Source organism: Artemia sp. Qi Xiang Cuo, chromosome 20, assembly GCF_049724085.1.
Source record: "Artemia sp. Qi Xiang Cuo chromosome 20, ASM4972408v1, whole genome shotgun sequence".
Lineage (NCBI taxonomy): Eukaryota > Metazoa > Arthropoda > Branchiopoda > Anostraca > Artemiidae > Artemia > Artemia sp. Qi Xiang Cuo.
The window spans coordinates 16026264-16050998 of NC_142813.1; the positions used below are offsets into that span (position 1 = coordinate 16026264).

Consider the following 24735-nt stretch of genomic DNA (forward strand, 5'->3'; position numbering starts at 1 on the left):
AAAGGCCATTTAATTAGAATAAATAGCTCTTTTGAAAGTACTAAAAAAAACTTTAGCGTAAAGAGTGAGGCAGGGAACAAACCCCCTTATATACGTAATAATTTCTGTTCGTTTTAAATTTTAATGTGCTCCTTACTTTCAGTTGAAAAAACTTGTTTGTTTTGTTTAATTTCTGATCGTTTTTTAAGTAATGCTAGGAAATCTGGCGCCCCTTCATAGAAATGTCCCTTCCCCCCATGAAAACATCCTCGATGGAAAAAATCCTACCACGTAACCCCCTCCTGAGACACCCCCCCCCGACCAGAAAAATTCCCTCCTGAAAACGTCTGTACATTTCCCAATAACCAATACTATATATAAACAGTGGGCAAAGTTCAAAACTTACCGCCCTTCCCCCGGGGTCTGTGGGGATTAAGTCATCCTCAAAGAAATTTATATAAGATTTTCGACTATCCTAAACAAAATGGCTATCTTAAAATTTTGATCAGGTGACTTTGGGAAAAAATGAGCATGGGAGGGGGCCTAGTTGCCCTCTAGTTTTTTCGGACACTTAAAAAGGGCACTAGAACTTTCAATTTCCGTTCGAATGAGTACTATTGCGATATTCTAGGACCACTGGATCAATACAGTCACCCCTGAAAAAGAAGGAGCTTAAAACATCTCCAGTGGGGTTTTCTAGTGCATTGAATCTGATGCTGTGTGATTTTCCTTAAGACTATACCACTTTTATGGGATGTGACCCCCTTTTATCGAAAATAAGGCGAATTTTTTCAGGCTCGTAACTTTTGATGGATCTTATATATTTAAAATCAGCATACTAATACGATTGTTTTGATATATCTACTGGTACCAGAATTTTGATTTTTACAGTTTCGGTTACTATTGAGCCGGGTCGCCTGTTTCGGTTACTATTACCACGAAGTGTTAGATATAATGTATTTTGGAATGTAGTTAGAATTTCCATAATTCTTTCTTTTCTTCATTCTTCTGACTTGTCTTAATTTCCCTCTGGCCGCTCAATTTTACATCTGGGGAGAATTTTCCTTAAGGGGTGGGGTTTAAGGGAGAAAGACGCCAGACCTCCCCCTCTCAACAAATATATAGTCCATACACTTGGATTTAACTGTTGAAAATAATGAGACTTAGGCCTCGCTGAGGATGACCCCTCTTTGAAACCCCCATCGAAAAAATGAAAGTTTGACGTCCGTGTTAGCAAAAGTAGAATGGTAGAGGGGAAGGAATAATTGTCAAGTAAATAGGATTCAAAAGAGACCCCTTAACTTTTTTTAAGATAAGGTCGAACGCTTTTTTTTCCAAGTTAATTGTTTCCAAGTTTAACGAATTGCGCACCCCCTAACCTAAGAAGCATTATTTTGCCTTCCCTCCCCTCCTGCTCATCTAAATATTTAAATATTTCTAAATATTATATAATCAACTTTGGGATTCGAGCAGTGATTTATTCTTACATTTTTCCCATTCACAGTTGTTAACTATAAGCAAAATTAGTAAACAGTTCTTAGAAACATATTATTAATTGGACGGGAACTTAAAAAAATACGAAAACTTAAGCTTGGAAAAAAACTAGCGAAAATAATACAGTGATTAAACAAAACCTTTCACCCGCATATATGTGCAATTTGCACTGGAGAGGGGGGAAGGCTCTCGATATTTATGAAACCAGAGATTATCGGAAAGTGACCGGTAGAAACTAATTCCCTCTAAAAAGAAAAAAGAATCCATCTAGTGCTTTCAGAAAAATCTTTAATTGAACTATAAGAAAACTTATTGAACTATGTTTTATTGAACTATACATAAAATTATTAAATTTATTTATTTATCTATTCTTCAGCTCTTGCTTTATGTTGGGCGGAAGATGAAAGAAACACTTTTACCGAAAAGGCACAATGGGTATATTTATGAATATGTATATATTTTTAATTAGCTCATGGCTAATTAGCCCATATTATTGCTTAACCAATAGAAAACAGATTGAAACAGCAAAATTTTAATACTTCCTGAAAATTGAAGTAGGGGTAAAAATAAATTTAAATCTTTAGTTTAGATCAGGATTTAAATAATTTAAAATATATTGTTTTGATTGGTTCTAGTTTTTCCGGGTTAGTGGCACTGCTACCGCTGCTGGTGATACAGTGGCACTGTACTGTTAGTGGCACTAGTAGCTTGTAACTCCCATTAAATTCGTATTAAAGCAACAAAGCTTCCTCTTTTCAGTTTCTCGTGCGCATAATATTAGTACAGAGAAACACTCGGGCCACTTTAAATAAGCTTACGAGTCAAAAACTTTTCGTCCTGTTTACTGGCTTGTTATTTCACACAAGACTTCCTTTTATGACATGCGCCTAAGGACTAACGTGATTGGCTTAGGAAATACTTCACAGACGTGAATCAAAGAAGTTTTTGAAGCAGAGCTAAGTTTTTGCCGCAGAATTAAAGGAAAGTCGTCGTCCTTTTGCTCTTTAATATTAGCCTGTGGTTTTGCACCAGAATAGCAGCTTATTAAACCCATTTTGACTAAGTGTCTTTCATCTTCCAAAAAGGTATCTCCTCCAAACAATCACCCAAGAAGGGTTGTCTCTTCGGAATCGGTTATCATTTATTTAAAAGAAGATGTTCTAATATAAGTTAAAAAAAAATTACATATTCATCTAGGTCTTGAATATGAAGCTCTTTGTTTCTCCAAAGCCTTGGTACTCTAGCAGGGACGCATGCAGTCATTTTTACAGTGGAAGCAAGTTCAAGAAAAGAATTCACAAAAGGACGAATTATAAAAATAGGAAGTAAAAGGATGCGGCAGCATACTTGACAAACCATATCGGCGGTGCTGATCACTGTGTGACGCCCCTTCAGCCAGGAAGTACAATGGGATGTTGCGGGCCAGCTATCCTGTGCTGTCACACACGCTTTCTGTTTAACTTTACCAATTTTATCTAGGTGCCAATTTGTAGTGAAATCGACTCTAGATGGGCTCACAGAGTCACGCTACTGACCCCCGTATCAAGCCAAATGATCGGCAGTCATACCACTGACCCTAAGCAAACAATTGGCAACACCAGAACTCGAACCTCCATCCTGACGGAGATGGGATTGCGAATCCAGCGCACTACTCACCCGGTTGGGGTGACTCTAAATTGGTAACTTTGTGTAAATAAAAAATATGAGAAATTCTTGGACGAATCGTGAGAATCTAGAAATTTTGGGGGACTCGAAGGCCCCCTCCCAGTGTACTTGCCTACTCGGTAAAGTTTATCTACCGGGGTTTCCCTACAATGCTGGGGCCCCATCTAAGATCACCAGAGGCTACTCGTGATAGAGCGGGCTGGGACAAACTACAAAGAAACGGTTAATAACGCTAAAGTCAAACACCGTTCTAGTTTCGCTTCTCATCTCAGTATTGAAGCAGTATTTGGTTACAGATTTGAAATGGCTATTGGTGTATTTATAACCGTCTTATAAATGATTTAAGACAAGGCGATATGTACTATCCTTAAGGCCCATTCACAATAATATTTTACTAATAACGAGAATTACCTAGCGCTAATTTGAGCCGGTCAGAACTTTTCGTACAATTTTTCAGCCAATCAGAAAATTCCAGTAAGAAAAAATCTCAGTGGTTCAAATTAGCGCTAGCTAAATCTCCATATTAGTAGAATGTCTTTGTGAATGAGCCTTAAACTAGTTTGCTTTTTAAAGTGTAAAATCCTTGTAAAACCTTGTTACACCAATTTAGATGGAGCTTCAGGCTTTTAGTTCTGCTGATCGTGACTTTTACCAATAGTTACAAATTAAAGCTTGGAAATTTAATTACCAATTATTTCTGTTTACTTCATATGAATATTAGTCATAAAATTAGTTTCTCTCTTTGTTGTTACTGTGTTTTGGCAGTGTTTGTAACCATAAAATATGTTTCAAAGATATTTTTGTCTTGACTGCATTCATTTATGCCTCGCGAGTTGACTACAATAAATAAAATTATTGCCATTGGAAGTAGAATATCCAAAGGGTCTGATTTTTAGGTTGCTAAATTCAAATAATTACATCACTTCCATGTATTTTATTGTCAAACTGTGTATTTTTGAAACACTATCTGCGAGATAGCAACTACACCAGAGTATAAGCTTTTGAAAAGAAAAGAATCTTAGCTGAGGAATTTATAATATAATTGATTACATTTTGTTTGTTTGTTATATAGTCAATGAATATAATAATAACTGGAAGGTTATTTTAATTTGTTATTATTTAACATTTTTGTATTCTGTATTTGTATTTACTTGTTGATCTAGATCATAGGCAGCGCGCTAGCGCTGCCTAAGTAAAGAACGATGTGGGTACAATGTGTTGTTTTTTGGTTCTTTATACCCGGGCACTTCAAATCGAAGGAGTTGTCGTAGAAACTTCGAAAAGGGCTAATTCAATTAGAAAATGGGGTGGCTTGTGCCCTTTTTCATAGTCGAGAGTAACTGGAGGGCAACTAGCCCCCCTCACGCCCATTATTCCCCGAAAAACATCCAATAAAAATTCTGAGATAGCCATTTTGTTCAGTGTAGTTGATTTCCAGATAGAAAATATGTTTTTGAGGAGGACACTCCCCCACAACCCTCAGGGCGAGGGTTTTAAGTTATGCCCTGGGGGCATATAAGGTTTTTATAGAAGGCGTTATCGTAGAAACTTCAAAACAGGCTCATCCGATTGGAAATTCAAAGGGCTAGTACCCTTTTTAATAGTCAAAGTGATTGGAGCACAACTAGCCCCCCCCCCCCTACGCCCATCATTCCCCCAAATACATCCAATCAAAATTTTGAGATAGCCATTTTATTCAACGTAATTGATTTCCAGATAGAAAATATTTTTGTGAGTAGGACACTACCCCACAAACCTAAGGGCAAGGGTTTTAAGTTACGACCTCGGGGTATATAAGGTTTTTATAGAAGGCTTTGTCGTAGAAACTTCAAAACAGGCTCATTCGATTGGAAATTCAAAGGGCTAGTACCCTTTTTAATAGTCGAAAGTAATTGGAGGGCGTCTAGACCCCCCCACGCCCATCATTCCCGCAAATACATCTAATCAAAATTTTGAGATAGCCATTTTGTTCAGTGTAGTTGATTTCCAGATAGAAAATATGTTTTGAGGAGGGCACTCTCCCCAACCCTCAGGGCAAGGGTTTTAAGTTATGTCCTGGGGGCATATACGGTTTTTATAGAAGGCTTTGTCGTAGAAACTTCAAAACAGGCTCATTCGATTGGAAATTCAAAAGGATAGTGCCTTTTTTAATAGTCGAAAGTGATTAGAGGGCAACTAGCCCCCCCCCACGCCCATCCTTCCCACACACACATCCGATCAAAATTTTGAGATAGCCATTTTGTTCAGCGTAGTTGTTTTCCAGATAGAAAATATGTTTTTGAGAGGACACTTCCTAACAACCCTCAGGGCAAGGGTTTTAAAGTATGGCCTGGGGGCATATAAGGTTTTTATAGTAGGCGTTGTCGTGGAAACTTCAAAACAGGCTCATTTGATTTGAAATTCAAAGGGCTAGTGCCCTTTTTAATAGTCGAAAGTGATTGGAGGGCAACTAGCCCCCCCCCACGGCCACCATTCCCCCAAACACATCCAATCAAAATTTTGAGATAGCCATTTTGTTCAGCGTCCTTGATTTCCAGATAGAAAATATGTTTTTGAGGAGGAAACTCCCCCACAACCATCAGGGCAAGGGTTTTAAGTTATGCCCTGGGGGCATGTAAGGTTTTTATAGAAGGCGTTGTCGTGGAAACTTACAAACAGGCTTATTCATTTGGAAATTCAAAAGGCTAGTATCATTTCTAATGGTCTAAACTGTTTGGAGGGCAACTAGCCCCCCATGCCCTTCATTCCCCCAAACACATCCAATAAAAATTTTGAGATAGCCATTTTGTTCAGCGTAGTTGATTTCCAGATAGAAAATATGTATTTGAGGAGGACACTCCCCAACATCCCTCAGGTCAAGGGTTTTAAGTTATGCCCCGGGAGTATATAAGGTTTTAGAAGAAGGCGTTGTCGTAGAAACCTCAATAAAAGCTCATTCGACTGGAAATTCAAAGGGCTAGTGTCATTTGGAATAGTCAAAAGTAATTAGAGGGCAACTAGCCCTCCCTACACCCATCATTCCCCCACACACATTCAATAAAAATTTTCAGATAGCCAGTTTGTTCAGGGTAGTTGCATTCCAGATAGAAAACATAATTTTGAGGAGGAAACTCCCCCACATCCCTCAGGGCAAGGATTATAAGTTATGCCCTGGGGGCATATAAGGTTTTTATTGAAATCTTTGCCGTAGAAACTTGAATAACGGCTCATTCGATTTGAAATTCATAGGACTAGTTCCCTTTTTAATAGTCGAAAGTGATTTGAGGACAACTAACACCCCTCTCACGCCCACCTTTTCCCCAAACACATCCAATCAACAGTTTTAGATAGCCATTTTATTCAACGTAGTTGAAAGTTTTGGAAATTAGGTCTTTAAAGATGACAACCCCTCCCCCCACAGCCCTCAGGACAAGGGTGTTAAGTTTTGCCCTGGGGGAATATAACATTTTTATTGAAAGCGTTGTCGTAGAAACTTCAAAAGGGCTCATTATAAGTTATGCCCCGGGGGCATATAAGGTTTTTATTGAAATCTTTGCCGTAGAAACTTGAAAAAGGGGTCAGTCGATTTGAAATTCAGAGGACTAGTTCCCTTTTTAATAGTCGAAAGTGATTTGAGGGCAACTAACCCCCCTCTCACGCCCACCTTTTCCCCAAACACATCCAATCAACATTTTTAGATAACCATTTTATTCAACGTAGTTGACAGTTTTGGAAATCAGGTCTTTAAAGATGACAACCCCTCCCCCCACAGCCCTCAGGACAAGGGTGTTAAGTTTTGCCCTGGGGGAATATAACATTTTTATTGAAAGCGTTGTCGTAGAAACTTCAAAAGGGCTCATTCAATTGGAAATTGAAAGGGCTAGTGCCTTTTTTAATAGTTGAAAGTGATTGGATAGCGACTAACGCCCCTCTCATGCCCACCATTTTCCCAAACACATCGAATTAAAATTTTTGAGATATTCATTTTGTTCAACGTAGTTGAAAGTTCTGGAAATTTTTTCTTTTAGGATGATAACCCTGTCAGAGCCCTCAGGGCAAGGGATATAAATTATGCCCTGGGGGCATATAAAGTTTTTATTGAAAGCCTTGTCGTAGAAACTTCAAAAGGGCTCATTTGATTGGAAATTCAAAGAGCTAGTACCCTTTTTAATAGTCGAAAGTGATTGGAGGGCCACTAGCCCCCCACGCCCATCATTCCCCCAAACACATCCAATTAAAATTTTGAGATAGCTATTTTGTTCAGCGTAGTTCATTTCCCGGTAGAAAATATGTTTTTGAGGAGGACACTCCCCCACAACCCTCAGGGCAAGGGTTTTAAGTTATGCCCTGGGGGCATGTAAGGTTTTTATAGAAGGCGTTGTCGTAGAAACTTCGAAAAGGGCTCATTTGATTGGAATGAACTTCGAAAAGGGCTCATTCGATTGAAAATAGAAAGGGCTGATGCCCTTTTTAATAGTCAAAAGTGATTTTGGGGCAACTAATCCCCCTTTCACTCCCACCCTCCCACGCCAACCCACCCATTTCTGCTATTTAAAATTTAACCAAATCAAAATAGCGTAAGGGTATCCAAACTATCAAAGAAAGTAAACAGATTGCGAATGGTATCAAGTTTTCCATTTCAGGTCAACTAGAGGAGGTATGAAACTAAATTAAACAGTACTATTTGTGTCCAGATTTTTAAAAAGGTGTTTATTGTTAAAATTTGCTGAAATTTTTCTCCAGCACACAAATAGCAGGCCAAACTATGAAGTCTTAAAAAACGAATAGATTTACAGTATTATTTTCTTTTTCCCTGAAAAGACTATGTCAATATAAAACAAACAGAAATTAATTTGAAAAACTTTTTCCACAAAATAAGTTTTTCAAAGAAAAGTAAATAACTTCATAAGCAAAAAATGAGCAAAAATAAAATCAAACAATCTACCAAGCGTGAAACTACCACAAATCAGCTTCGATAAATAAATGAAACCCAAAACGAACAGAAATTAGAATAGAATCTTAAAGTTCTGTTTGTAAGACTAAAAATTTCGAGAAACAATGACATTGCAGCTTTAACTAAATCATTCGTTCATCCGTCATGACCATTGAAGATCATTCTATAATATTGACATCTGACGGTCTCTTTGTATTGTAGAACTGCCCAACGAAAGCTGAAGCAAGACGAAGTGCAGCAAAGATCGCATTGATGAACTCCGTATTCAATGAACATCCTTCAAGGCAAATATCGGACGACTTCATCGCAAAAGCAGTTGCTGAAGCAAGATCGTCATTCAAGGTAAATTTTGGCGGGATGATCGCCTTGGGCCTCTTTTGTACATGTTTGTTGTTTTTTTTTTTTTTGTGTGGGTGGTTTTCGTTTGTCTTGCTTGAATACTGCAGATATAGGTATAACTTCGTCAGATTCTGTTACAATATGAAGGCTGAGTCCACAAAATGAACACCGATCAAGAATAGTGGACGGAAGGCTTTACTTTGTCTAATATTGCAGTGTACCTTAACTTAGAATCCACGGACCACGTTCGAATCCTGTGCAAGAAATCGAGCAAACTGTTTTTTTTCTACAGCTTGAATACACCTAGGAAGCCCGATATAGGCTAAGGTACATTTGGACCGGTTTCGTAATAATGTTCTATTTAGGTAGACACATGTGGACAAACACAGCTAAAAAAAAGTGCAAAAGAGCCTTTACTCAACCTGGCATTTTAGGGTAGTGTATCTTAACCTGAGATGCTTGAACCATGTTAAAGTCTTGAGGAGCAGAAATGTTTTTTAGGAATCTAAATTCAAACTACTACAGGGTAATCACATTGGGTATGCGAAGACCCAGCATTTGCACAGTACCTAATCTCTAACAATTATCTTGATTAAAATGTATCTTTCATTAACATGGACAACAGGCTCCTAATCTTGGATATGATGTATATAGGTTTAAACAGTTCGGATTGACTGATAGTTAGAACTGGGTTACTTGGGATTGGCTAACCACAATCTTGGAAAACTGATGTTTCTCAAGATTTAAATTTAAACAATAGTTACCCCTACATTTTAGCCTATCTAAGTATAATTGTTTTGCTTCACGACACTTGTCTTGGATTAAATATGTCTAAGATTAAGATTGTCTGTGATTTAGATACTTTCTTCTAACTTTCAGATCATAGAATAGAATATTAATAGAATATGATTAATTGGCTAAAATAGCACAAAAGCTACCATAAGCACGTCAGAATTACAATAACAAAACAGACGTTAGGGGATAAACATAAAACAAAAAACTGAACACAAGATCATGTGTTCAAGATGAGACAGTATTTTCCAAGATGAGGGTCGGGCTCTAAGTGTGTCCAAGATTAGGCTCCACAAATGTCAGTCAGTATATTTAAAATTATGAGTGTTATGTATGGTTAAAATATTCAAGCTAAACAGATTATTATTAAGAAATGTTATACAAATTTAATCGTGAAACAATCCAATTTTTAGGTGATATAATAGAGATTTTACAGAGACTTACTGCTGAAATGGTTCTTAGCTGTCTGAGTACTGGGTATTTTATCGTATATTGTATTGTATCGAATTAGCGACGCTTCTTGACTTTAGGTTTTTGCGTTGGCCCTGTAATATGTTGCTACAGCTGGGTACGAACTGTGGGTCCTGCATTACCAAACCTGAGATCAAAGCCACTGCGTCACCACAGGACTCTTACCGTATATGCTAAGATTGTGGTGGAAAGGTCCAGAACCCAAGTTAGCTTGTTCTGACTGTGCCACCGACCTTTAGGCCCCATCTAGTTACGCCAATGCCTGTAAGTTTTGCTGAACGCCAAATATAGGTAATTAAATTCTGGCAACCTAACCAGTTTTGTATTAAGCAGATTCAAAACAAAAAACAGCAACGTTCCCTTGGGTTATTAATACAAACTTTTGAATTCTGGCATGAATTCATGTTTGTCTAATTAGTATAAAAATACCTCTGAATACCTTGTCAAAAATCTACTTAATAACGAAGTGCCCTGGTTTTTAAAGTAGGCACTCTTACTCTTTCGTAAAGTAAAGATGAAGAACCGAATACTTTCAAGAAAGCAAGCTCACTGTGTGAAAAATAAAAACGATTTGAGTATAATATTTCAATCATTATGCAATAATCACGCGCAATACAGTAAACAATATACTAAAATACACAATGATTTACACAATATTTCATTTGACGACTTAGCTGCTTTCTGAAAGTAAACAATTCCAGATGAGCTTGCTTTCTACGTATGTGTTATTTGGATCATTAGATTTTTAGTCAAATTTGCAAGGAAGTATCAAGTTTTAACACTCGAAAAATAAGTTTGGGTTGAAGACCCGACGATTATGGACCGTTTTTTGCAAGTTTCAAAACACCCTTTAGAAAAAAACCGATGTCATCGCTGGTTCTGAAAACACCATAACATCCTTTTATTGGACTATTGACTGTATGATTCACTAGTTTGGCAGAATTGAGTATTTTACATGAATAAAAACCGGCTTATAGAGGTTTACCTAATCCGGATGAGCTTTTCGACTACAGCCCTCATCACTCATGTGATATGGTACTTGTTTTTGTCTTCTTTATTTCGTGACTCACAGCATATATGCAGCGCCAATGGAATATAGCCATATACTGTATTGCTGAAGTAAAGACCTGTCGTTTTTCATTTTACTAGTTTTGACATGTGCACTTGAGATCTCTATCCCTCTATATCTCTCAATGTCCCTCCTCTCTATATCTCTCGTACCCCCTCTGCTATTGATCTTTTTTTGTCCGTCAAAGAATCTTGTGTACTTTAGCACCTGGAGTTTTTTGACATATCTACCTACATCAGTTGTTATGTAATTAACTCCCAGCTAATCACTAATCTTCAACTCCGAAAATATCTATGCGACTTTATACAAAGGGTACCTGAAGCCAAGTGACTATTTCTTATTTAAAGAGTGATGAATGTTAAACGTTGTCTCGCTAAGTCTACCCTGTTTTGTCTCAATGCTAGGAGGTCGTGTTGATACTTTCAAGAGCTTTGTTTTAGAGAGGGGGGTAAGGGGACTTCAGATTCTGTGCTGGGGAGCAAGAGCCAAAATGTTTTTCTGGTCATCACAAAGGAGTATATCCCGCGGTTTTTTCGTTACTGCCGTTTGGCTGGTTATGCTGTACCGAGCAAAATAAAAAAAGGTGATAGCAGTACAGTTTTTTTTTTGGGCTCGGGAAGTTGTTTTATTAGGTAAATGAAATTTTTACGAATGAATCTATCGCCCAGCGCAGAACCCAGGAAGGTAATTTTTAGTAAACACGCCCACCATCTTAAAGTCACTGAATCCTCATGAACTTGGACAATATCAGGGTAGTAACAACTTACCACCCCTGGAATTTCGGGTGGTGGTCAAGCTGGAGAAAGAAATCTGTTTGCTAGAATTTGGGCAGCAAAAATAATGTGTGGTACCCGAATAAGTGTTTTTGCCGTATATCCCGTTTCGAATTATCTTCTTATTCAAGGGCACAATCTCTTAAATTAAATAGTTCTATCCTGTCCAAAAAGCTACTCGTTATCCTAAAAAAACAGAGCTTTGAAAAAATCATCTTTAACGTTTTTTATTTTTTTTTTAAATGAAAAGGAACACTTTTCATTTTCAACATTTTTATAAAATAAATTTTATGTTAAAAATTTAGATACCACAAGTTAACTATTTTTATTATTTGTTTTTCTTCGGTCCAGTAAGCCTGCAATACGCAAATATTTAATATGTAATCGAATAACTGAATTAATCTCTTTCTGTTAGTAAGATAAATTTTTCTTTAAAAACAAATAATTTATTGTATTCAAAGTGTTGATTTTTATAAAAGCTGTAGATATTGAGAAAAAAGGGCAAAACCCTTAATGAGATTTTCCAAGAACACTAACTTTTACGGTGAATTCAAAAATATAGTCAGGTTTTTTATTCATAATTTTGTCTTTGTAATTCATTTGCTTAAATACCTGTTAAAAAAAAAAAAAATGGATCACTTTGGATCACTAAAGTAAGCTTTTTTGGTTTCTTCTTTTATTAAAACTGTATAGTTCTTTTTTATGATTTACATCTTTATTTTCGGTTTTATAATAATTTCTTTTTCTTTTGTCGGGTCTTAGTAATCGCTTTCTAGAAAGCAAGTACGGTATCATATCTTCCTAACAATTTGGATTCCAATCTAGAACGGTATTATGAAGTTTTTTGAGTCAAAATACCGTACCGCAATCTCTTTAGCTCACACTATTATGATGATGCTGATGAAGAATAGCATGGGATTCATAAGTTAGGAAAATTTAATTTTTCCAAGATACGTTATTTTTAACGTTACTATGGTATATCACATACGTTTGAATGATAAGAGATCTTTCTCATAAGACATCCAGTAGTTGATGGAATTTTGTTTTCGCTTACTAAACACACTGCCTTCTTGCTGTAGTGGCTCGCTACAGCAATTAACAGTACTAAGTTGCAATTCGCTACAGCAACTAAGTTGTCGTTCGCTAAAGCAATTAATTTGCAACTAGTAGTTTTGTACTACATGGCTATTTACCTGTTAGATTGAGTGGAAGCACGTCAAACAGTTCGTGGTAACGAACTGTAAGTAAGGTGTGACTCGGCTCAATAGTAACCGAAACTCTGAAAAATGGATTTTTAATATCAATAGATGTATCAAAAGAATCAACTTATTATGTTGATTCCAAATATATAGGCCTAAGATTCACCAAGTTTAATGTTACTCATCAAAATTTACGAGCCTAAGAAAATTTGGCTGATTTTTTCAATAGGGGGAAAACACCCCCTAAAATTCGAGGAATCTTAATAAAAATCACGCTATCATATTCAGCATACCAGAGAACCTTACTGTAGTATTTTCAAGCACCTACCTGTAAAAATGTGGAATTTTGCTATTGTGCCAGAAGACAGACACAGGTGCGTCTTAATTTGTTGTTTTTTTCCCAGGGGTGATTGTGTTGAAATAATGGTCCTAGAAGATCGGGAGAGTGTGTATTCGAAAGGACATTAAAAGTTCTAGTGCCCTTTTTAAGTGACCAAAAAGATTGGGGGCAACTGGGCCCCCACCCACGCCCATTTGTTCCCCAAAGTTATCTGATCAAAATTTTGATATAGCCATTTTGTTCAGTATAGTTGAAAGATCAAATAACTATGTCTTTAGGGGTAAAATGACCCCCCATAGTCCGTGGGGAGAGGCATGTAAGTTATGAAATTTGCCCATTGTTTACACATAGTATTTGTTATTAGGAAGTATACATATTTTTTTTTGGTTGGGGAGGGGTCTTGGTTGGGGTGGATTTCTATAGGGAGAATCTTCTTTAGGGAGGGACCTTTCTGAGGGATGAATTTTCCAAGGGAAATGTTACACTGGGGGATTCGACAGAATTACTATACGAAATTCTTTTTAATTTTCCTACATTCCCTTTGCCAAATTTTTCATGTGGATATGTTCCGGCGGAATCATCCGGGGGCCATTTCCCGCGTATTTTGATTTCCAGGAAATAATTTCTACGGAAGGGGGTATTTCTGGAGTGATCGAGAAAACGATTAGAGATTAAAGTCTTATTAAAATGAAAGAATACTAAGGAGAATTTTTCAGGCTGAACCATCCGCAAGCAATTTTACAGGGAGGGGGGATTCTCAGCGAGGATAGAGCTGTCTGGAGGGAATTTGACGGGGCAGAGGTGCACTTTACGTTGAATAAAATTTCCACGTAGGAATTTTCCGTGAGGGAGAGGGGTATATTTCATAAAGGGTGAACCAGATTTACCGGTATTATTTGAAAAGCGAACAGAAATTATTCAATATATGAAGGGTTGCCCCCGCCTCAATACCTTACTCTTTACGCTAAAGTTTTACTGTTTATCCCAATTTTTTAATAGTAGCTAATGAAAAACGGGGGTCGTTTAATTAGAATAGGAAGCTTTTTTAAAATTACTAAGAGCTTTAGCATAAAGAGCAAGGTGTTAAGGAGGGGGCAACCCTTCATATACGGAATAAATTTGCCAAAATTAATGTGCAAATTTTGTTTTAATTTCTCATATAGTGTGAGCCAAGTTCAAATCTACACTAGTTGAAAAACGTTCAGAAATTAAATAAAAGAAACAAGTTTTTTAACTGAAAGTAAGGAGCGACATTAACACTTAAAACGAACAGAAATTATTCCGTATATGAAAGGGGCTATCCCCTCCTCAACGCCTTGCTCTTTACGTTAAAGTTTGACTTTTTGTCACAACTCTACTTTATAAAATAAAAAAACTTCAGCGTAAAGAGCAAGGCGTTGAGGAAGGGAAAGCCCCTTTCATATACGAATAATTTCTTAAGTTTTAATGTCACTCCTTACTTTCAGTTAAAAAAAAATTGTTTTTGTATTGAATTTTCATAAGAGATCCAGTAGTTAATGCAATTTTGTTTCCTCTTACTAAATACTCCTTTTACTTGAGAGATCAGATAGGTAGGTTCCGAGTCACCATAAATTTCGTAAAATAACTTAAAATCTTCGCATGTACGTTTGCTTTCATAAATTTCGTCGTTGTTAACATCATTTAGTATTTCGAAAAGCTCATTGTTGATGCTATGTGACGCCAGTGATCTTAACGTAAGTTACTAACGCTAATTAACGAAATTCGGAAGTTTCTAAGTTTCTGAATAAAAAAATGGAAAATTCGTGTATGGTTGGTCCCGCAACTCATTTAAGTTGCGCTTTACCCAAATTATAGAACACTAAATAGTTAATCTGTTGACTAAAGGCATTGTAGTTTCTACAATATATCATTAAAAATGTCGGTTTTAACTATGGGCTCATTAAATTGCCGGATGTTACAAAAGTAAGGGGAGGCTTTGTTAGGAGTTGCGTAAAGAATTTGGAATGAACTGAAAATATTTGGTATGCGGTTACACAATGAACCTGCTTAACAAATTGGGGATATTTACTGTCGAGGCAGCGTAATAAATAGAAAAACCAAGTGGAAGTTAAGCCTAAAAGGAAATTTTACCTCCTTGGCTACCAACCTCAGGGACGGATCTAGACATATCATTGGCCGAGGCAAGAATGACATTTAGTGCCCCTGGTCAATAAACCCATTATAGATGTCAGACTATAGTTACTTTACTTCTTTAAAGAATATATTTATTTGCTGTATATTTGTTTAACTGTTTTACTATCATTAATATATTTTTTATGTAGAGTAAGGTTTAAGATTCAGCGCGGCAACGTTTTATTGGTAACTCAGTACAAACGCAATTCAAATTATGTACCATCAATCTTATCCTCGGTACACTAAAACTTAAGTTTACATGCTTCTCTTGAAGCTAATATCTTTACAATGTCTTCATATGAAAGCTTCGAAGACACATCATGTTTTATGTGGATTGTACTCAAGTCTGTCAACTGCTGCTTGGCCATCCTGTTTCAAAGATAGTTCTTAATTAACCTAACTTGCTGAAGCTCCTTCGTTAGAAGGAACTGATATAGGCATAGATAAATTGAACTTCAAGTCAAACGTTGGCGCGTTCCAGAGCCAGGGAATTATGGTCCGAATTTTATTTGATCAGATCATAAAGTATCTTACGAGCCGGCGTCCCCTAAAAACCAGTGCCTGGGGCAGACTTCCCCCCTTGTCCCTCTTCTAGATACATCCCGGATGAACCTAAAAAGGTGTATTCCTGATTTTTAAAATAATATCAGATTACAATATTTAGTTGACGCTTCCTTTTTCCTGGCAAGATTTCTTTCAAGGAACTAACCTCATTTTCCCTAGTTAAACTAAAAGGAAAACCGGCACATTACATAAGAAGGGTATCAAATGGGGAAGTTCCTACTTATACCCTGTAAAAAAAATGAAAGGTAGTGTTCTATTAACTGGGCAACACGCGAGACAGCCACTCGAGAAAAGCAAAGATCAATTAGATAAATTGAACTTCAAGTCAAACGTTGGCGCGTTCCAGAGCCAGGGAATTATGGTCCGAATTTTATTTGATCAGATCATAAAGTATCTTACGAGCCGGCGTCCCCTAAAAACTAGTGCCTGGGGCAGACTTCCCCCCTTGTCCCTCTTCTAGATACATCCCGGATGAACCTAAAAAGGTGTATTCCTGATTTTTAAAATAATATCAGATTACAATATTTAGTTGACGCTTCCTTTTTCCTGGCAAGATTTCTTTCAAGGAACTAACCTCATTTTCCCTAGTTAAACTAAAAGGAAAACCGGCACATTACATAAGAAGGGTATCAAATGGGGAAGTTCCTACTTATACCCTGTAAAAAAAATGAAAGGTAGTGTTCTATTAACTGGGCAACACGCGAGACAGCCACTCGAGAAAAGCAAAGATCAATTAGGCATTACCCGGTAATTCCTATCTGACGCTGAAAAAACAAGGGGTTTCTCATTCCGGGAACTTCATTTGAGCTTTAGTTTTTTGTGGTTTAGGGGCAAAACAGGTACGTAGGTTAGGTTATGTATTTAATATATGCTATGTTTTACAGTTTTCTGCAGGACTTACCTGTTGAATTCATTTGCCATCTATCCCGGAATGGATTGCATGAAACGAGAAGAGCTAGATGTTCTCTGTGGTTACCATCTGGCGCATTGAGCACTATAGGTTTGACCAAATATCTAAGTTGGGGAGAACGGAAACAGATACATAAAGTGTCTTGCCTTATCTAAAGTGTCTTACTAAAAAAAAAGAAAGAAAAAAGGGCTGTCGCTTAATGTTGCATCTTATGGTCTTATCAGGGGCGGAGCCCTGATTTTTTTTAGGAGGGGGGGCAAAATAGGTTGATCCGATAAACTTACGTTAGGAGCAAGTTTAATTAACACAGTCTTGCGTTAATTAAGTAAATTACACTACTTTAGACTACTTTGGGGGGTGCGCGCCCCCTCGCCCCTCCCCTGGATCCACCACTGGGTCATTTTCTGTAATTACAGGAATAGATTCTCTTGCAAACCTAAACACTAAATGGCCATTTCAAAAACGATTACAGGGGAAGAGTCGAGAATCAAAAATCTTATTACTTGGCTGAAAAACCTCTCTGGTAGGTCAATATATAGAGAAATTGAGACAAACCGTCTTTGACCGTTTCTGTGGGTTGACACTTCACACCTCATCCTATTTTATAGATCGTAGTCAGTAAAATTGTTTCACAGCCATTTCACCCATGGAAAAAAAAAAAAAAAATGACGGAACTCAAATCGACCTAAACTGTGGATTAAAGGTGCATGATCTATTTTCATTTTGATGACTATAGTCAGAAAAAAGCGACACCATGTCACGGAAGAGAAGCACAAGTAAAGAACACCTATTTTCAAACTAAAAAAAGACGTAGGCATAAAAACTCAGATGAACGGAAGTCCTGGCCGTACCCACCTAAACCATTGTTTAATAAAATAAGCTTCGAAGATACCAACTACAAAAAATTAAACTCTAAGTGAGAGTAAAAAGTTTGCACTGCAAAGCGCTGCAAATTTTCACGCTATATATGATACTGTTTTAAAAAAAAATAATCTTAAAATTAATAACAGATATTAAATCAAAATTTGAGAACTTTTAAATCAAAGGAAAATTAAGAATAGGTCAATTCAAAAACGCTTTACAATCGGAAATTTAAAATTTTCTGTCATGTATATATATATATATATATATATATATATATATATATATATATATATATATATATATATATATATATATATATATATATATATATAATATATATATATATATATATATATATATATATATATATATATATATATATATATATATATATATATATATATATATATATATATATATATATATATATATATATGCCGTAGACCTTAGTTCTTCCAGTGCCTCCGAAGGCACATAGGGGGTCGGTGAGTAGCCTCCAATCTTCCCTCATGTGAGCTGCTGCACATTTGTCGTCCCACTCTGGTATAAGACTGGTCCAGAGGGCTCTTCAGTCACCGGCATATGTTCTACGGAGCAAGTTCATCGGTTTTCTTCAGCGACGGGCGCCTTCCAGTAGGCAGTGGAGGAACATTTTTGGAAGTCTATAATCTAGTATGTGGAGGATATGTTCATGGTATCCCCATCTATGTTGTCATACCATAGTTACGATCTCCGACTGGCCTGTGCTGGTACGGATCTCGTCGTTACTGACGCGGTATATTTAACTGATTCTTAGGATTCGACGAAGACTGTTATTCTCGTAGGCGGTAAGGCGTTTCTCTTGTTCGAAAGTTAGCTTAAGGCATTCAATATTGTAACTCAGTACAGACAGTACATTGCTCTGGAACAACCTGAGTGTCAACTTCAATGAGTATACGGTGGATTTCCAGATTGGTAGAAGTCTCTGAAATGATGCGTTGGCCAAGGCTATCCTGGTGCGGAATTCTTTTTCAGAGTCGGAACTCGAAGTGACTATACTCCCTAAGTACTTGAAACCTGTCACCTGTTCGATGTCCTCTCCTCTTAGTTGGATTCCCATGGGTGAACTATTGATTGACATAACTTTTGTCTTTGGGGCGTTGATGTGTAGTCCAAATTGTTCAGCTTTCTCTGCAAGTTTGTTAACCTTCGGCTTGTCGGCTTCTATGAGCCCATGATCGTCGGCGAAGTCGAAGTCATGAAGAAGTTTCCCTGCAATCCGGATTCTATGCCCATTTATCTGTCTAAAGATGTAGTCTACAGCTAGGACGAAGAGGAGAGGTGACAGGACACAGCCTTGCTCCAGTCATCACCTTGAAGTAGCGTGTGTTGCCGTCCGATATTTTAACAAAGCATTCCGTCTCTTCGTACATGACAACTATTAGACGGATCAGTTTCTCGGAAATGCCGTAAAACCATAATACTATCCACAGGGTTTGACGATTAACTGAACTAACGGCTTTTCGAAGTCCACGAAGAGTATATACAAGCGCCGTCTACATTCGTTAGATTCCTCCGGCATGGTGCGTAGAGTAAAAATCAGATCGGGACAAGATCGTTTAGGCGGAAATTCCATGCAGTTCTTCACATAAGTGAGGATCAAGGGCTGCTTGGAGTCATCCTAATATTAACTTCGTGAAGAGCTTCGCAGGGATCGAGAAAAGATTGATTCCTCTATAGTTTCCACATTCTCTCCTTTCTTGAAGAGTTTGACTAAGGTTCCTGTTCTCCAGTCTTTGGCGAACTTTTCGGTCTGCCAGAAGAGCGAGAAGAAGGATAGCCAGATGGCCAGGGTTCGACGCAGGCTGAACTTGATCATTTCAGCTGAAATGCAGTCTCTACCAGGTGCCTTTTCATTATTAAGTTTTTTAGCTGCTGAGAGTATCTCATTGGCTGTCGGCTTTTCATCACTGATGTGAATACTGAAAAGAGGTTGGTCTGGTATATCCGGCGGGACCGCTGGCGTTGGACGATTAAGTAGGGCTTCGAAATAACTCGCCCACCGTTCCTTTTGTTCTTCCGCATCTGTCAGGAGCCTTCCATTTTCATCTTTCACCGGGCATTCTTGGATACTTGACTTGCCTACTATTTCTTTGGTAAAGTGATATACGGTACGTGTGTCTCCACGGCTCGCTGCTTGTTCGGCTTGTCTGGCCTTTTCATTCATGCATTGCCGTCTGTCGGATCTGGCTCTTTTCTTTACATTTCTATCAGCTTCTTTATAGGCCAAGCTCTTGGTCACCTCAAAGTGACCACTTTCCCCAAGGGAGCTCGACTTCAGGTTCTTGCGATTTTCTATGAGATCCCAGGTCTTTGTAAATATCCACTGTTGCTTAGCCGGCTTCCTAAACCTGAGGGTTTCTTCGGCCGTATCTGTTTAGTTTTTGGGGATCGTCTCCAAAGCTTCTTCGACGTCTTCTGACAGGTTATATAGGGTTTTAAATTTACTGGACAGTTTGATGCCAAACGAATATCGGACGCTTTTGTCACCTAGTTTGTCCACGTCAAAGGTTCTGAGTATGTCCGTCTTCTCCTTCCGATTATTAGACTTCAGCTTCAATTTCAGTGTGGTGACTACTAGTTCGTGATGTGAACCAACGTCGGCGTTTCGGAAACTTCGAACATCTCTTAGGCTTGTTCGCCATCTCCGACGGATCAGGAAATGGTCGATTTGGTTTTTGACGGTGCCATCCAGGGATGTCCAAGTGTATTTGTGGGTATCTTTATGCTGAAAGAGCGTACCGCCGATCAGCAAATCATTCCTTATAGCGAAGGTGACAAGTCGAGCTCCATTTTCGTTTATGATGCCAAGGCCATGGTGGCCCGTCACTTCAAGGCAGTAGGATCTATCTTGGCCAACATTTGCGGTGAAGTCGCCTGTGATACAGGTGACGTCGTGGAGTGGGATTGAATCGATCACAGACTGGAGGTTGTCGTAGAACTCATCTTTAATGGTGTCATCAGCATCATTTGTGGATGCGTAGCACACGATCAACTACAATTTTACGTGGTTAGAAATAAATCTTGCATACAGTATTCTTTCATTGACCGGTTTCCATGAGCAGAAGGCTTTTGTCGCCTTTGGATCTAATATTGCTGCAACTCCGGCAGAGTGACTTTCAGTTTTTCCGCTGTATAAGACTTTAATCATCGTACGGTCTCCACTGATTTTCTTCTTGCCGCAGCCTTTCTACCTTGCTTCCGAAATGGCGAATATGTCAGGTCCAAACTTCTCGCATTCGCGAAGGACTTGCTCTGTTTTTGACAGTGTGGACATGGTTCTAACATTCCATAAGCCAATCTTGAACGGTTTATTCGCATTCAAAAATTTCGTCCGGGGGCTTGCATGGGTCGTCATAAGATTTAGAGGTTCGGATCCTTAACATTGACGTTCCGTTAGCGGTCTTTGTTTTACGGGGATAGCTTGCTAGACCAACGCCCAACTGGTTTCTTTGGCTCGGCTACGGGCAGGGACTCCAGTCCCAGGCTGTTGGACCGGAACCCAACAGGCCTACCCAACATGCAGAGGCCGTTGTCCAAATCTGGATCATCCGCCCTATTTCACAGTTGTCCTTCTGGAGAGGATCCTCCCACGATGGTGTCCTGCTGTACCATACAATTTTCTGAAAACCAGTGAAGAGTAAGCTATGAAAAACTGAAAAACCATTGCTGAAAGAAGGTTAACAACTAACGGGATGTGTCCACATACCGATGGGCCCTGCTCAGTGTGCATCACAGGGAACTTCTTCCTCCTCTACCTGTATTTATGACCCCTGTGCAAGGGTACCCCAGTTTCAATTTATCAACCACCAGGGGCTAGGCCCCCCCCCTTGGTCCGTACCTCGCTTTATGGGAGGTACCCTACATATCTATAGGACGTTCCCCTATCCGCCACCTCTTAATATTTGCGTAGTATTTTTTTTTACAAAAGAAGGTCTACCATGTCTTTAACTTTGCCACAAGAAGTTGCAATAAAATATTTCCCAACAAACTAAAGTTTTTTTTAATTGATTAAAAGACTGTTTTTTGGAAAAAAAACTTACACTCAAGAAAATTTGTTGTTTTGGGAGAGGGGGTGGCCCTTGAGACCCCCAGCCATCAACAAGTCCCTGATTCTAGACTTACTGCTCTTCATTATAGACTTTTTATTGAGATAGCGTTATTGAAACTTTGTAAACCGCAACTTTTTCAAAATAACAAATAAAACCATAAAAGAAAAAAAAAGAAGAAAAATTGCAATTGAGAATTCTTTGAACCTGATTCGACGAGTCCTCAACTAAATTGCACTTAACAGGCACGGAACTAAAGGAGGGAGGATTGTCCCCTTAAAACTAAAACCTTATGCATTATTTTTAAATGGGTTGATCCATGAAAGATCAACCAGGCCATGGCACAGATACCTTGGCAGCCATCACCTGTGCTGTTTACAATTTATAATCTTGTTAAAAGTATAAGACGAAGCATTATTAGTTCAAAACGACTTAGTTACATTAGCAAATTCTTACCGTTCGCCAACTACCAAGCACCACCTTCCTCAAGTTGCTTCTGGTACTTGACCTTCTCCTCACTAAAGTGGATAACTGTTTGATTGATGAAATATCAACACCAGCGATGTGACCTCTTTATACCTTCTCTCCGGCGTTTGCTGTTGTCACTTTGTCAATTTGGCTAGTTAGCAACTCAATTATCTCACATACCCTCCTAAAAATCAATCCAAATATTATATGACGTTACTTATTCATCATTGGGCAGGCGGGTTGAGGATGTATTTAAAAATATTCTCAAAGTCTTTAATTCCTAAATACATTTAGAAGAGTCGAATCATTGTACTAAAACTTGTGATCTGACTTAGATGGTCACGATTATCGTGACTCGTTTTTTCTAAGTTAGTACACCTTACAATGGTTTAATGTTCTCGAAGCCGTAATTATCCTGTGGGCCAAGTTAAATTGTCTTCCAGTGTGTTGTTAGAAAAAGTGAATCTTTATACACGGTAACATTGAGTTCAATACACTGCTGCGTCATGTCTGAATGAATAATATTTATTAAATTTACCATGTATACTATATATTGTTTACAAACGAATACCCGAAACTATCCTTAGACAATTCCTCTGGAAATTGGTACTCTTGCATTATATTGGCCTTTCTAAAAAGTCAAGTTTGGTTAATGCTAATCACTGTATATATAACGAGGTCGAGGCCCAAGCCCTCGACCGAGTCCGTTGATTTTGAATTGAAGTTACCAAGTATTTTGCAGTAGGTTGCATCAAGATATGGCTAATTGTAGACAGAGAAAAGCCAAGACAGATAGTTCAAGTAATTGAGAGGCAATTCCTGTGAGATAGGACAGTTGCAAACCACTTGGCCGGCTCACCAAGTTTTTTTTCTGCTTTCGCAATTACGAATAATACAATTTCGAACCATTTCTCATTGATTGACGCATACACGCTAACCCGCTAATACATGAATAAGTGGGAGGAGCTTTTTGTTCGCACCGAGAAATCATCTGCTGTAAACTTACTGCCTAATTATATATACAGTGATGCTAATGAAATAAAATAAAATAGGATGAAAATATAATATTTTAGAAACAAATTTGGGCTATATCTTTGCACATTAGAGGGGGTGGAAGAAAAAGCATAGCATATAATAAATACATAACCTAACCTAGGTACCTTCCCCCCCTAAACCCCAAAAAACAACAGTTTAAATATAGTTCCCAGAGTGAGAAAGCCTTTGTTTATATGCGTAAACCTGCCTATCATCACGCGTCTCGGTCTATTTCGTGACTGGGTTCCATTGTCTATTTCGTGACAGGCCCACATAATGCAAGAGTATCGGAAAATTTTTAACAAATCTTCCTCACACTTTCGAACATCCACGTTTCGGAGCCACACTTAACCAGCCTCATTGCATTGGTCTCCAATATTCTAGTCATAGCTTGCAGACCTGTCTTCCTATTCTACTGTTCTACTTTTTGCATCTTCTCTGCATACACCATATTTACTGATAATACTGTCAAGGTAAGCGAGGCCATCTACTTGATCGATCTTTTCGTTGCGTATCATTCAACTTCTCACCCTCATTTTTGTGTACAAAAGAATCAAATAGTTCCATAAATCCTGGTCAGTGGCGGATCCAGGGGGGGGGGGTGCGGGGCGCGGGCCCCCCTAGTGTTGTCTAAAGTAGTGTAACTTACTTAATTAACCCAAGTTTGCGTTAATTAAACTTGCCCCTAACGCAAGTTTATCGGGTCAACTTATTTTGCGCCCCCCTAATTTTTTTATCGGATCATCCTATTTTGCGCCCCCATAAAAAAAAATCCGCCCCTGATCCTGGTTGATAAATTTTGTGCATTTCTGTAATATACTCTTTGATTATGATATTCCTTTTTTATAAATATTGAACGCTGTAGTAATATTTTTATTTTCTTAAAAAAATGTCCGACTATAATTAGTAAAAACCAAAAAAAAATCCCATCTAGAGTAAAAACGGAATCCATAACTTAGAACAAGTAGAAACTGGCCATGTCATGGGTAGATGAGATCTGGAAATTTTTATCCGGCCCAAGTGTGGCTGCAGAGGTGCCTTAGATAGTGGAGGGTGTTGAAGGGATTACAGGTTGCCCTGAGATCGGCTTAGACCTTTAAAGTTGGCATTAGAACCTTTAATTTGCAATTTAAAGGGAGTTTCCACTCTCTTCTTGTCAAAGTTTCCACGACCATCTATTCCGCATAACGCGTCTGGGAAAATATTACAGATGGGAGACACGGGTTTTTTCACTAAACGCAGCACTTATTTACTCACTTTCAAGCACAGTTTATATAATTATCCAGTATGATCATTCCCTATCTCACCCATTATAAAAACCCGGACCGGGGTGCGAGTGCTCCGGAGAATGTTTTTGCAGATATAAACACAAGCGGCATCAAATCTTTTCACGGGTAGACAAGTCGGACGCGAAATAATCGGAAACAAGTGGAAACCCGCTATTACGAATAATGCATTTTGTAACCATTTCTCATTGATAGACGCAAACACACTGATCCACAAATGAAGAAAGAAGTGGGAGGAGCTTTTTGTTCGCACCGAGAACGAAGACCAGAAATGATCTGCGATAAACTTACTGGATAATTCTATAAACTGTG

At 38.1% G+C, this 24735-nt stretch overlaps 1 protein-coding gene across 2 annotated transcripts in view; it reads left to right on the forward strand.

Moving 5' to 3' along the window:
* lft (Limb expression 1 family member lowfat) overlaps positions 1 to 24735 on the forward strand; it is a 160713-nt gene that overhangs the window by 112604 nt on the left and 23374 nt on the right. For both annotated transcript variants that reach the window (XM_089106370.1, XM_089106371.1), the window contains exon 3: positions 8273 to 8413. In XM_089106370.1, the coding sequence (XP_088962496.1) occupies positions 8273 to 8413 (141 nt within the window). The remainder of the gene's footprint in view (positions 1 to 8272; positions 8414 to 24735) is intronic.